This window comes from Heptranchias perlo, chromosome 2, assembly GCF_035084215.1.
Source record: "Heptranchias perlo isolate sHepPer1 chromosome 2, sHepPer1.hap1, whole genome shotgun sequence".
In the NCBI taxonomy this organism is placed as follows: Eukaryota; Metazoa; Chordata; class Chondrichthyes; order Hexanchiformes; family Hexanchidae; genus Heptranchias; species Heptranchias perlo.
Window position 1 is genome coordinate 171,651,064 of NC_090326.1, and position 15,679 is coordinate 171,666,742.

At 53.2% G+C, this 15,679-nt stretch overlaps 1 protein-coding gene across 1 annotated transcript in view; it reads right to left on the reverse strand.

Moving 5' to 3' along the window:
* scrib (scribble planar cell polarity protein) overlaps nt 1–15,679 on the reverse strand; it is a 296,559-nt gene that overhangs the window by 181,451 nt on the left and 99,429 nt on the right. The window contains 1 exon segment of the mRNA XM_067996625.1: nt 3,832–3,921. Coding sequence (XP_067852726.1) covers nt 3,832–3,921 — 90 coding nt within the window.

Below are 15,679 nucleotides of genomic sequence, written 5' to 3' on the forward strand. Positions count from 1 at the left end.
TCACCTGGGTCACCGGGCCCGAGGGAGCCGTCACCTGGGTCACCGGGCCCGAGGGAGCCGTCACCGTGGTCACCGGGCCCGAAGGAGCCGTTACCGTGGTCACCGGGCCCGAAGGAGCCGTCACCTGGGTCACCGGGCCCGAGGGAGCCGTCACCTGGGTCACCGGGCCCGAGGGAGCCGTCACCGTGGTCACCGGGCCCGAAGGAGCCGTTACCGTGGTCACCGGGCCCGAAGGAGCCGTCACCTGGGTCACCGGGCCCGAGGGAGCCGTCACCTGGGTCACCGGGCCCGAGGGAGCCGTCACCTGGGTCACCGGGCCCGAGGGAGCCGTCACCGTGGTCACCGGGCCCGAAGGAGCCGTTACCGTGGTCACCGGGCCCGAGGGAGCCGTCACCTGGGTCACCGGGCCCGAGGGAGCCGTCACCGTGGTCACCGGGCCCGAAGGAGCCGTCACCTGGGTCACCGGGCCCGAGGGAGCCGTTACCGTGGTCACCGGGCCTGAAGGAGCCGTTACCGTGGTCACCAGGCCCGAGGGAGCCGTCACCTGGGTCACCGGGCCCGAGGGAGCCGTTACCGTGGTCGCCGGGCCCGAGGGAGCCGTCACCGTGGTCGCCGGGCCCGAGGGAGCCGTCACCGGGCCCGAGGGAGCCGTCACCGTGGTCGCCGGGCCCGAGGGAGCCGTCACCTGGGTCACCGGGCCCGAGGGAGCCATCACCTGGGTCACCGGGCCCGAGGGAGCCGTCACCGGGCCCGAGGTAGCCGTCACCGTGGTCGCCGGGCCCGAGGGAGCCGTCACCTGGGTCACCGGGCCCGAGGGAGCCGTCACCTGGGTCACCGGGCCCGAGGGAGCCGTCACCGTGGTCACCGGGCCCGAAGGAGCCGTCACCTGGGTCACCGGGCCCGAGGGAGCCGTCACCTGGGTCACCTGGCCCGAGGGAGCCGTCACCGGGCCCGAGGGAGCCGTTACCGTGGTCACCGAGCCCGAGGGAGCCGTCACCTGGGTCACCGGGCCCGAGGGAGCCGTTACCGTGGTCACCGGGCCCGAGGGAGCCGTCACCTGGGTCACCGGGCCCGAGGGAGCCGTTACCGTGGTCACCGGGCCCGAGGGAGCCGTCACCTGGGTCACCGGGCCCGAGGGAGCCGTCACCGGGGTCACCAGGCCCGAGGGAGCCGTCACCGGGCCCGAGGGAGCTGTCACCTGGGTCACCGGGCCCGAGGGAGCCGTCACCGGGCCCGAGGGAGCTGTCACCTGGGTCACCGGGCCCGAGGGAGCCGTCACCGGGGTCACCAGGCCCGAGGGAGCCGTCACCGGGGTCACCAGGCCCGAGGGAGCCGTCACCGAGGTCACCAGGCCCGAGGGAGCCGTCACCGGGGTCACCAGCCCCGAGGGAGCCGTCACGGAGGTCACCAGGCCCGAGGGAGCCGTCACCGAGGTCACCAGGCCCGAGGGAGCCGTCACCGAGGTCACCAGGCCCGAGGGAGCCGTCACCGGGGTCACCAGGCCCGAGGGAGCCGTCACCGAGGTCACCAGGCCCGAGGGAGCCGTCACCGAGGTCACCAGGCCCGAGGGAGCCGTCACCGAGGTCACCAGGCCCGAGGGAGCCGTCACCGGGGTCACCAGGCCCGAGGGAGCCGTCACCGGGGTCACCGATATTGTCCGACGGACGACCCGTGGCCCCATGTAGTCCTTATTCTATCAGTTCTCTGTCACGCACCAAGCACCGTCATCCAGCTGGGAAAGGCCTGGGACACGGAGCCAGACGTTCCCCTGCAGTCTCCCTCATCCAACCAGCCAAAACCCACAGCACACAAACTGCTCAAGCCTCAAAGTAAGTCTTACTTCAACCTTAGCAACGTGGAATGAGAAAAACAGCGATTTGGACACTGGTCTCCCAGCTCTTGGACCCAGGAAAAGCGCAACCCTGGACATATGGGAACGAACAGATAACTGACTAACGACCAAACGACCCCACCAACGGGGTTCAGAGAATGTGAATCTGAGAAATGGAATTCAGTCATTGAATGTTGAAATAAAAAGCTGGTCTCAGTAAAAGTGGCCATGAAACTGTCGGGGTGTCGTAAAAACTAATGTCCTTTAAGGAAGGAAACCCACCGTCCTTACTGGGCGCATACGTGACCGCAGTCCCACACCAACGTGGCTGAGTCTTCACGGTCACAAGGGAACTGGGGGATGGTCAGTAAATACTCTGTCACTGACATCCCAAGAACCAACCAAAGCTTGGAGTTGAAAGGAGGGAGATGCAAGAACCCGGGAAAGACTGCGTATCAGATGGAGACAGTGATGGATCTTGATCAGAATAATGAGGATGTCGGGAGGGATGAGGAAGATGGGGTAAGGGCGGGGCATGGGGAAGATGGGGTAAGGGCGGGGGGTGGGGTAAGGGCGGGGGGTGGGGTAAGGGTGGGGCATGGGGAAGGTGGGGTAAGGGCGGGGGGTGGGGTAAGGGCGGGGCGTGGGGTAAGGGCGGGGCGTGGGGTAAGGGCGGGGCGTGGGGTAAGGGCGGGGGATGGGGTATGGGCGGGGCGTGGGGTAAGGGCGGGGCGTGGGGTAAGGGCGGGGGATGGGAGGGGGAGGGCGAGGGCGGGGGATGGGGGGTGAGGGCGGGGGATGGGGAGGTGGGGTGAGGGCGGGGGATGGGGAGATGGGGGGAGGGGGAGGGCGAGGGCGGGGGATGGGGGGTGAGGGCGGGGGATGGGGAGGGGGGTGAGGGCGGGGGATGGGGAGGGGGTGAGGGCGGGGGATGGGGAGGTGGGGTGAGGGCGGGGGATGGGGAGGGGGGGTGAGGGCGGGGGATGGGGAGGGGGGGTGAGGGCGGGGGATGGGGAGGGGAGGTGAGGGCGGGGGATGGGGAGGGGAGGTGAGGGCGGGGGATGGGGAGGGGGGTGAGGGCGGGGGATGGGGAGGGGGGGTGAGGGCGGGGGATGGGGAGGGGGGGTGAGGGCGGGGGATGGGGAGGGGGGGTGAGGGCGGGGGATGGGGAGGGGGGGTGAGGGCGGGGGATGGGGAGGGGGGGTGAGGGCGGGGGATGGGGAGGGGGGGTGAGGGCGGGGGATGGGGAGGGGGGGTGAGGGCGGGGGATGGGGAGGGGGAGGGCGGGGGATGGGGAGGGTGGGGTGAGGGCGGGGGAGGGGGGGGAGGGCGGGGGAGGGGGGTGAGGGCGGGGGATGGGGAGGGGGAGGGCGGGGGAGGGGGGGGTGAGGGCGGGGGAGGGGGAGGGGGAGGGCGGGGGATGGGGAGGGTGGGGTGAGGGCGGGGGATGGGGAGGGGGGGTGAGGGCGGGGGATGGGGAGGGGGAGGGCGGGGGATGGGGAGGGTGGGGTGAGGGCGGGGGAGGGGGGGTGAGGGCGGGGGAGGGGGGGTGAGGGCGGGGGATGGGGAGGGGGAGGGCGGGGGAGGGGGGGTGAGGGCGGGGGAGGGGGAGGGGGAGGGCGGGGGATGGGGAGGGTGGGGTGAGGGCGGGGGATGGGGAGGGGGAGGGCGGGGGATGGGGAGGGTGGGGTGAGGGCGGGGGAGGGGGGTGAGGGCGGGGGAGGGGGGGTGAGGGCGGGGGATGGGGAGGGGGGTGAGGGCGGGGGATGGGGAGGGGGAGGGCGGGGGATGGGGAGGGGGAGGGGGAGGGCGGGGGAGGGGGAGGGCGGGGGATGGGGAGGGGGAGGGGGAGGGCGGGTCACGGTCGGTCCCCACAGTGACCCGCTGCTGGGCTGCTCTACCCCCGGGCACTCCATGATTGGCCATAGTGTGGACAGTAAACGATTGGAGAACTGCAGTCCTCCCAAGGACGCGTGAGACTGAGACTGAAGCACGCTTACCTCATCCTCCCCTTTGTATGGGGTTGAGCCTTTTCCACCAGCGATACTGATGCCCAGACCACCGGTCTGACGGTGTATTGTTAGTGTTAGCTACAGACACAACAAGAGGAGTTTAGCGCAGCGGGTCACTGGCAAGCACAGGTTATCAAATATAACAGAGCCCTGTCATTCATCCATTGGACAGCACAGGCCCAATACCACACACAACACACACATCCCCTGGAGCCTAACACAGCAGTGCAAAGCCTGGGTGTGACACAACTTGGTGACAGGAACATTAGGAACAGGAGTAGGCCATTCTAACCCTCGAGCCTGCTCCCCACTCAACTCGATCATGGCTGATCTGTGTCCTAACTCTATCTACCCGCCTTGGTTCCGAACCCTCGATACCCTCACCCAACAAAAATCAATCAATCTCAGTTTCGGAATTTTTCATTAACCCCCGGCCTCAACAGCTTTTTGGGAGTTGAGTTCCAGATTTCCACCACCCTTTGTGTGAAGAAATGCTTCCTGACATCATCCCTGAATGCCTGACTCTTATTTCAAGATTGTGCCCCCTTGTTCTGGACTCGTCCACTGGAGAACATTGTTCCTCTCTATCTCCCTAATGAATCCCTTAATCATTTTAAACACCTCGATTAGATCACCTCAAAATCTTCTAAACTTAAGGGATGAAAGTAAGATGTGGAATGTAGATCTGAGGGGACAGTGTCCAGTTAGGGGAGGGTCAGTATTGTGGGGAGAGACTCTGAGGGGACAGTGTCCAGTTAGGGGAGGGTCAGTATTGTGGGGAGAGAGTCTGAGGGGACAGTGTCCAGTTAGGGGAGGGTCAGTGTCGTGGGGAGAGAGTCTGAGGGGACAGTGTCCAGTTAGGGGAGGGTCAGTATTGTGGGGAGAGAGTCTGAGGGGACAGTGTCCAGTTAGGAGAGGGTCAGTATTGTGGGGAGAGACTCTGAGGGGACAGTGTCCAGTTAGGGGAGGGTCAGTATTGTGGGGAGAGACTCTGAGGGGACAGTGTCCAGTTAGGGGAGGGTCAGTATTGTGGGGAGAGACTCTGAGGGGACAGTGTCCAGTTAGGGGAGGGTCAGTATTGTGGGGAGAGACTCTGAGGGGACAGTGTCCAGTTAGGGGAGGGTCAGTATTGTGGGGAGAGAGTCTGAGGGGACAGTGTCCAGTTAGGGGAGGGTCAGTATTGTGGGGAGAGACTCTGAGGGGACAGTGTCCAGTTAGGGGAGGGTCAGTATTGTGGGGAGAGACTCTGAGGGGACAGTGTCCAGTTAGGGGAGGGTCAGTATTGTGGGGAGAGACTCTGAGGGGACAGTGTCCAGTTAGGGGAGGGTCAGTATTGTGGGGAGAGAGTCTGAGGGGACAGTGTCCAGTTAGGGGAGGGTCAGTGTCGTGGGCAGTGAGGGACCTCCTTTCACAGTGTGTCATACAACAGTCCAACAACCAAGTGAGGTAGCAACCAATAGGCAGCAAGACGGGGACAGGTAGCAACCAATAGACAGCGAGAAGGGGGCAGGTAGCAACCAATAGGCAGGGGCTGGGATAAGACCAGAGTATATTCCATATATACACGGGGCTGGGATAAGACCAGAGTATATTCCATATATACACGGGGCTGGGATAAGACCAGAGTATATTCCATATATACACGGGGCTGGGATAAGACCAGAGTATATTCCATATATACAGGGGGCTGGGATAAGACCAGAGTATATTCCGTATATACAGGGGGCTGGGATAAGACCAGAGTATATTCCATATATACACGGGGCTGGGATCAGACCAGAGTATATTCTGTATATACAGGGGGCTGGGATAAGACCAGAGTATATTCCGTATATACAGGGGGCTGGGATAAGACCAGAGTATATTCCGTATATACAGGGGGCTGGGATAAGACCAGAGTATATTCCATATATACAGGGGCTGGGATAAGACCAGAGTATATTCCGTATATACAGGGGGCTGGGATAAGACCAGAGTATATTCCATATATACACGGGGCTGGGATAAGACCAGAGTATATTCCATATATACACGGGGCTGGGATAAGACCAGAGTATATTCCGTATATACAGGGGCTGGGATAAGACCAGAGTATATTCCGTATATACAGGGGGCTGGGATAAGACCAGAGTATATTCCGTATATACACGGGGCTGGGATAAGACCAGAGTATATTCCATATATACAGGGGCTGGGATAAGACCAGAGTATATTCCGTATATACACGGGGCTGGGATAAGACCAGAGTATATTCCGTATATACAGGGGCTGGGATAAGACCAGAGTATATTCCATATATACACGGGGCTGGGATAAGACCAGAGTATATTCCGTATATACACGGGGCTGGGATAAGACCAGAGTATATTCCATATATACACGGGGCTGGGATAAGACCAGAGTATATTCCGTATATACACGGGGCTGGGATAAGACCAGAGTATATTCCATATATACAGGGGGCTGGGATAAGACCAGAGTATATTCCGTATATACAGGGGCTGGGATAAGACCAGAGTATATTCCATATATACACGGGGCTGGGATAAGACCAGAGTATATTCCGTATATACACGGGGCTGGGATAAGACCAGAGTATATTCCATATATACACGGGGCTGGGATAAGGCCAGAGTATATTCTGTATATACAGGGGCTGGGATAAGGCCAGAGTATATTCCGTATATACAGGGGGCTGGGATAAGACCAGAGTATATTCCATATATACACGGGGCTGGGATAAGACCAGAGTATATTCCATATATACAGGGGGCTGGGATAAGACCAGAGTATATTCCATATATACACGGGGCTGGGATAAGACCAGAGTATATTCCATATATACACGGGGCTGGGATAAGACCAGAGTATATTCCGTATATACACGGGGCTGGGATAAGACCAGAGTATATTCCATATATACACGGGGCTGGGATAAGACCAGAGTATATTCCGTATATACAGGGGGCTGGGATAAGACCAGAGTATATTCCATATATACACGGGGCTGGGATAAGACCAGAGTATATTCCGTATATACAGGGGGCTGGGATAAGACCAGAGTATATTCCATATATACACGGGGCTGGGATAAGACCAGAGTATATTCCGTATATACAGGGGGCTGGGATAAGACCAGAGTATATTCCATATATACACGGGGCTGGGATAAGACCAGAGTATATTCCATATATACACGGGGCTGGGATAAGACCAGAGTATATTCCATATATACACGGGGCTGGGATAAGACCGGAGTATATTCCGTATATACACGGGGCTGGGATAAGACCAGAGTATATTCCATATATACACGGGGCTGGGATAAGACCGGAGTATATTCCGTATATACAGGGGGCTGGGATAAGACCAGAGTATATTCCATATATACACGGGGCTGGGATAAGACCAGAGTATATTCCGTATATACAGGGGGCTGGGATAAGACCAGAGTATATTCCATATATACACGGGGCTGGGATAAGACCAGAGTATATTCTGTATATACAGGGGGCTGGGATAAGACCGGAGTATATTCCGTATATACAGGGGGCTGGGATAAGACCAGAGTATATTCCGTATATACACGGGGCTGGGATAAGACCAGAGTATATTCCATATATACACGGGGCTGGGATAAGACCAGAGTATATTCCATATATACACGGGGCTGGGATAAGACCAGAGTATATTCCGTATATACAGGGGCTGGGATAAGACCAGAGTATATTCCATATATACACGGGGCTGGGATAAGACCAGAGTATATTCCATATATACACGGGGCTGGGATAAGACCAGAGTATATTCCATATATACACGGGGCTGGGATAAGACCAGAGTATATTCCGTATATACAGGGGCTGGGATAAGACCAGAGTATATTCCATATATACACGGGGCTGGGATAAGACCAGAGTATATTCCATATATACAGGGGGCTGGGATAAGACCAGAGTATATTCCGTATATACAGGGGGCTGGGATAAGACCAGAGTATATTCTGTATATACAGGGGGCTGGGATAAGACCAGAGTATATTCTGTATATACAGGGGGCTGGGATAAGACCAGAGTATATTCCGTATATACACGGGGCTGGGATAAGACCAGAGTATATTCCGTATATACACGGGGCTGGGATAAGACCGGAGTATATTCCGTATATACAGGGGGCTGGGATAAGACCAGAGTATATTCTGTATATACAGGGGGCTGGGATAAGACCAGAGTATATTCCATATATACACGGGGCTGGGATAAGACCGGAGTATATTCCGTATATACAGGGGGCTGGGATAAGACCAGAGTATATTCTGTATATACAGGGGGCTGGGATAAGACCAGAGTATATTCCGTATATACAGGGGGCTGGGATAAGACCAGAGTATATTCCATATATACACGGGGCTGGGATAAGACCGGAGTATATTCCGTATATACACGGGGCTGGGATAAGACCGGAGTATATTCCATATATACAGGGGGCTGGGATAAGACCAGAGTATATTCCATATATACACGGGGCTGGGATAAGACCGGAGTATATTCCGTATATACAGGGGGCTGGGATAAGACCAGAGTATATTCCATATATACACGGGGCTGGGATAAGACCAGAGTATATTCCGTATATACAGGGGGCTGGGATAAGACCAGAGTATATTCCATATATACAGGGGGCTGGGATAAGACCAGAGTATATTCCATATATACACGGGGCTGGGATAAGACCAGAGTATATTCTGTATATACAGGGGGCTGGGATAAGACCAGAGTATATTCCATATATACAGGGGGCTGGGATAAGACCAGAGTATATTCCATATATACACGGGGCTGGGATAAGACCAGAGTATATTCCGTATATACAGGGGGCTGGGATAAGACCGGAGTATATTCCATATATACACGGGGCTGGGATAAGACCAGAGTATATTCCGTATATACAGGGGGCTGGGATAAGACCGGAGTATATTCCGTATATACAGGGGGCTGGGATAAGACCAGAGTATATTCTGTATATACAGGGGGCTGGGATAAGACCAGAGTATATTCCGTATATACAGGGGGCTGGGATAAGACCAGAGTATATTCCGTATATACACGGGGCTGGGATAAGACCAGAGTATATTCCGTATATACAGGGGGCTGGGATAAGACCAGAGTATATTCTGTATATACAGGGGGCTGGGATAAGACCAGAGTATATTCTGTATATACAGGGGGCTGGGATAAGACCAGAGTATATTCTGTATATACACGGGGCTGGGATAAGACCAGAGTATATTCCGTATATACACGGGGCTGGGATAAGACCAGAGTATATTCTGTATATACAGGGGGCTGGGATAAGACCAGAGTATATTCTGTATGTATCAACAACAACAAGTTGCATTATTTTGCGCCTTTAACATAGTAAAACGTCCCAAGATGCTTCACAGGAGCGATTATCAAACAAAATTTGACACCAAACCACATAAGGAGATATTAGGACAGGTGACCAAAAGCTGGGTCAAAGAGGTAGGTTTTAAGGAGCGTCTTAAATGAGGAGAGAGAGGTAGAGAAGCAGAGAGGTTTAGGGAGGGAATTCCAGAGCTTAGGGCCCAGGCAGCTGAAGGCACGGCCACCAATGGTGGAGCGATTAAAATCGGGGATGCTCAAGAGGCCAGAATTGGAGGAGCGCAGAGATCTCGGAGGGTTGTAGGGCTGGAGGGGGTTACAGCGATAGGGAGGGGGGGCGAGGGCCATGGAGGGATTTGAAAACAAGGATGAGAATTTTAAAATCGAGGTGTTCCCGGACCGGGAGCCAATGTAGGTCAGCGAGCACAGGGGGTGATGGGTGAACGGGACTTGGTGTGAGTTAGGATACAGGCAGCAGAGTTTTGGATGAGCTCAAGTTTATGGAGGGTGGAAGATGGGAGGCCGGCCAGGAGAGCATTGGAATAGTCCAGTCTGGGGGTAACAAAGTCATGGGTGAGGGTTTCAGCAGCAGATAAGCTGAGACAGGGGTGGAGACGGGCGATGTTACGGTGGTGGAGGTAGGCGGTCTTGGTGATGGAGCAGATATGGGGTCAGAAGCTCATCTCAGGGTCAAATAGGAGGCCACGGTTACAAACAGTCTGGTTCAGCCTCAGACACTGGCCGGGGAGAGGGATAAGAACATAAGAAATAGGAGCAGGAGTAGGCCATCCGGCCCCTCGAGCCTGCTCCGCCATTCAATCAGATCATGGCTGATCTTCTACCTCAACACCATTTTCCTGCACCATCCCCATATCCCTTGATGCCTTTAATATCTAGAAATCTATCGATCTCTGATTTGAATGTGCTCAATGACTGAGCCTCCACAGCCCTCTGGGGTAGAGAATTCCAAAGATTCACCACCCTCTGAGTGAAGAAATTTCTCCTCATCTCAGTCCTAAATGGCCGACCCCTTATTCTGAGACTGTGACCCCTGGTTCTAGATTCCCCAGCCAGGGGAAACATCCTCCCTTGCATCTACCCTGTCTAGCCCTGTAAGAATTTTGTATGTTTCAATGAGTTTGGATGGAGTCGGTGGCGAGGGAACGGAGTTTGTGGCGGGGCCCAAAGGCAATGGCTTCAGTCTTCCCAATACTTAGTTGGAGGAAATTTTTGTTCATCCAGTACTGGATGACGGACAAGCAGTGTGACAAATTTGAGACAATGGAGGGGTCAAGAGAGGTGGTGATGAGGTAGAGCTGGGAGTTGTCAGCAGCGGCTGGGATCAGACAGGAGTATATCCCATATATATATATATATATATATACAGGTCAATGGGATCAGAACGGAGTATATTCCTCATAGACAGGGGAATGGGATCGGAATGGATTACATTCAGTATATACAGGGGGCTGGGATAAGACTGGAGTATATTTGAGACAGTTTCCTAGAGCAATACATCATGGAACCAACCAGGGAACAGGCTATTTTAGATCTTATATTATGTAATGAGACAGGGTTAATTAGTCATCTCACAGTAAAAGAACCTCTGGGGAAGAGTGATCATAATATGACAGAATTTCACATTGAGTTTGAGAGTGACGTACTTAAGTCAGAAACTAGAGTATTAAACTTAAATAAAGTTTAATAGGTATGTCGGACGAGTTGTCAAAGGTAGATTGGGGAATTAAATTAAAGGATTTGACAGTTGAAAAAAGGCAAACATTTAAAGAAATATTTCAATATTCTTAACAAATATACATTCCATTGAGAAATAAAAACTCCACGGGAAAAGTGATCCACCCATGGCTAACTAAAGAAGTTAAGGAGAGTATTAGATTAAAAGATGAGGCCTATACTGTTGCAAAGAAAAGTAATAAGCCTGAGGATTGGGAGAGGTTTAGAAACCAGCAAAGGACGACCAAAAAATTGATAAAAAGAGAGAAAATACAATATGAAAATAAACTAGCAAGAAATATAAAAAAGATTGTAAGAGCTTCTACAAGTATGTAAAAAGGAAGAGAGCAGCAAAAGTAAATGTTGGTCCCTTAGAGGCTGAGACAGGAGAAATTATAATGGGGAATCAGGAAATGGCAGATGCGTTAAACAAATATTTTGTATCTGTCTTCACAGTGGAAGACACAAAAAACATACCAGAAATAGTGGGGAACCAAGGGTCTAATGAGAGTGAGGACTTAAAACAATTAATATCACGAGAGAAAAAAGTACAGGAGAAACTAATGGGACTAAAAGCAGACAAATCCGCTGGATCTGATGGCCTACATCCTAAGGTTCTAAAAGAGGGGGCTGCAGAGATAGTGGATGCATTGGTTATAATTGTCCAAAATTCTCCAGATTCTGGAACAGTCCCAGCGGATTGGAAGGTAGCAAATGTAACCCCATTATTCAAGAAGGGAGGGAGAGAGAAAACAGGGAACTACAGGCCAGTTAGCCTGACATCGGTCGTCGGGAAAAGGCTGGAATATATTATTAAGGACGTGGTAACAGGGCACTTAGAAAATCATAATATGATTAGACAGAGTCAACATGGTTTTATGAAAGGGAAATCGTGTTTGACAAAATCTATTGAGAGTTTTTTGAGGATGTAACTAGCAGCGTAGATAAAGGGGAATCAGTGGATGTCGTATATTTGGATTTTCAAAAGGCATTCGATAAGGTGCCACATAAAAGGTTGTTACACTAGATGAGGGCTCATGGGGTTGGGGGTAATATATTAGCATGGATAGAAGATTGGTCCACGGACAGAAACAGAGAGTAGGGATAAACGGGTCATTCTCAGGTTGTCAGGCTGTAACTAGTGGGATGCCGCAAAGATCAGTGCTTGGGCCTCAGCTATTTACAATCTATATTAATGACTTAGATGAAGGGACCGAGTGTAATGTATCCAAGTTTGCTGACGATAGAAAGCTAGGTGGGAAAGTAAGTTGTGAAGAGGACACAAAGAGTCTGCAAAGGGATATAGACAGGTTAAGTGAGTGGGCAAGAAGGTGGCAGATGGAGTATAATGTGGGGAAATGTGAGGTTATTCACTTTGGTAGAAAGAAAAGAAAAACAGAATATATTGTAAATGGAGAGAAACTATTAAATGTTGGTGTTCAGAGAGACTTGGGTGTCCTCGTACAAGAAACACAAAAAGTTAGTGTGCAGGTACAGCAAGCAATTAGGAAAGCAAATGGCATGTTGGTCTTTATTGCAAGGGGGTTGGAGTACAAGAGTAAGGAAATCTTACTATAATTGTACAGGGCTTTGGTGAGACCTCACCTGGAATACTGTGTACAGTTTTGGTCTCCTTATCTAAGGAAGGATATACTGGCCTTAGAGGGGGTGCAACGAAGGTTCAGTAGATTGATTCCTGGGATGAGAGGGTTGTCCTATGAGGAGAGGTTGAGTAGAATGGGCCGATACTCTCTGGAGTTTAGAAGAATGAGAGGTGATCTCATTAAAACATAAGATTCTGAGGGGGCTTGACAGGGTAGATGCTGAGAGATTGTTTCCGCTGGCTGGAGAGTCTGGAACTAGGGGGCATAGTCTCAGGATAAGGGATTGGCCATTTCAGACTGAGATGAGGAGGAATTTCTTCACTCAGTGGGTTGTGAATCTTCGGAATTCTCTACACCAAATGGATGCTCAGTCGTTGAGTATATTCAAGGCTGAGAGCGATAGTTTTTTGCTCTCATGGGGAATCAAGGGATATGGGGATCGAGCGGGAAAGTGGAGTTGAGGTTGAAGAACAGCCAAGATCTTATTGAATGGCGGAGCAGGCTCGAAGGGCCATATGGCCTACTCCTGCTCCTATTTCTAATGTTCTTATGTATTATATAGAGGGCTGGGATAAGACCAGAGTATATTCCGTATATACAGAGGGCTGGGATAAGACCAGAGTATATTCCATATATACAGAGGGCTGGGATAAGACCAGAGTATATTCCGTATATACAGGGGGCTGGGATCAGACCAGAGTATATTCCGTATATACAGAGGGCTGGGATCAGATCAGAGTTTTTTTTTTATTCGTTCATGGGATGTGGGCGTCGCTGGCGAGGCCGGCATTTATTGCCCATCCCTAATTGCCCTTGAGAAGGTGGTGGTGAGCCGCCTTCTTGAACCGCTGCAGTCCGTGTGGTGACGGTTCTCCCACAGTGCTGTTAGGAAGTGAGTTCCAGGATTTTTACCCAGCGACGATGAAGGAACGGCGATATATTTCCAAATCGGGATGGTGTGTGACTTGGAGGGGAACATGCAGATAATGTTGTTCCCATGTGCCTGCTGCCCTTGTCCTTCTAGGTGGGAGAGGTCGTGGGTTTGGGAGATGCTGTCGAAGAAGCCTTGGCCAGTTGCTGCAATGCATCCTGTGGATGATACACAGTGCGCCGGTGGTGAAGGGAGTGAATGTTTAGGGTGGTGGATGGGGTGCCAATCAAGCGGGCTGCTTTGTCCTGGATGGTGTCGAGCTTCTTGGGTGTTGTTGGAGCTGCACTCATCCAGGCAAGTGGAGAGTATTCCATCACACTCCTGACTTGTGCCTTGTAGATGGTGGAAAGGCTTTGGGGAGTCAGGAGGTGAGTCACTCGCCGCAGAATACCCAGCCTCTGACCTGCTCTTGTAGCCACAGTATTTACATGGCTGGTCCAGTGAACTATATTCCGTACATACGGGGGCTGGGATAAGACCAGAGTATATTCCGTATATACAGGGGGCTGGAGATAGCAGATTGAGGTGATCAGATACAGCACACTGGATATTAACCCAGTAACAATGAAGGAAAGGTAATTCATGTCCAATTCAGGATGGTGGGTGACTTGGCAGGAAATTTGGAGGCAATGGTTTTCCCACCATATCCCTGTTCTTGCCCTCGATGGCACAGGTTTTCCCACCTGTTCTTGCCCTCGATGGCACAGGTTGCAGCAGAGGACGGTGGTGTTGAACTAACTTTGGGGAGTTCTTGCAGTGCTTCCTGTAGATCGCACACACTGCAGCCACAGCGGTCTGAGTTCAGTGTCTGGGGTGTTGATTAATTGACCCTCTGTCCTGGCAGGTGTCGAGCTTCTTTGGCTGCACCCATTCAGGTGGTGGTGAGTATTCCATCACACTCCTGACTTGAGCCTTGTCGATGGTGAAGAGACTTTGAGGGGTCAAGAGGACAGGCAGTTGCTGTCAGCCTCTGCCCTGCTCATAGCCATGGTATTGATAGGGCCGGTCCAGCGGTAACCCCCAGTATGTTGTTGGAGGAGGGGGGCTCAGTGATGGTTGTCTCTCTGAGGGTCAGGGGAAATGGCTGGACATTTTCTCTCCTGCTCTAAGTTCCCCTCAACCATCACTCTCCACCACACCGACCGACATTGGGTCCCTGATCCCCACAAACCATTAAATTTAGAATCCTTTTCCTCTAATTGAACTCTCCACCTCACCGTATCTCAGCAATCTCTTCTAGCCTTATATCTCTGCCTGCAACCTTTGCTCCTCCGACTCAGGCGTTCTGCGAATCGGGCCCCTTCACCCCAAGACCGGGGGCGGGCCCCTTCACCCCAAGACCGGGGGCGGGCCCCTTCACCCCAAGACCGGGGGCGGGCCCCTTCACCCCAAGACCGGGGGCGGGCCCCTTCACCCCAAGACCGGGGGCGGGCCCCTTCACCCCAATACCGGGGGCGGGCCCCTTCACCCCAATACCAGGAGGGGGCCCCTTCACCCCACCTTGGCCCTACTCTCAGGGATTCTCGCTAAACATCTCCATCTTTACAAAACCTATCAAAACCCAACTGATGGATGGGGTAGAGTCTGTGATGGGGCAGATAGTACATGGTGTGATGCAGATTTAATATGTGGGGTAGGGTCTGTAGTGGGGCAGAATGGGTGATCCATCTCAGCCTCCTCCCGATATCCCCACCATCACAGAAGCCAGTCTTCAGCTAATTCGATTCACTTAACGTGATATCAAGAAACGGCTGAGTGCACTGGATACAGCAAAGGCTGTGGGCCCCGAAAACATCCTGGCTGTAGTGCTGAAGACTTGTGCTCCAGAACTAGCCGCGCCTCCAGCCAAGCTGTTCCAGCATCTCTACAACACTGGCATCTACCTGACAATGTGGAAAATTGCCACGGTATGTCTTGTCCACAAAAAGCAGGACAAATCCAATCCGGCCAATTACCGCCCCATCAGTCTACTCTCAATCATCAGCAAAGTGATGGAAGGTGTCGTCGACAGTGCTATCAAGCGGCACTTACTCACCAATGCTCAGTTTGGGTTCCGCCAGGACCACTCGGCTCCAGACCTCATTACAGCCTTGGTTCAAACATGGACAAAAGAGCTGAATTCCAGAGGTGAGGTGAGAGTGACGGCCCTTGACATCAAGGCAGCA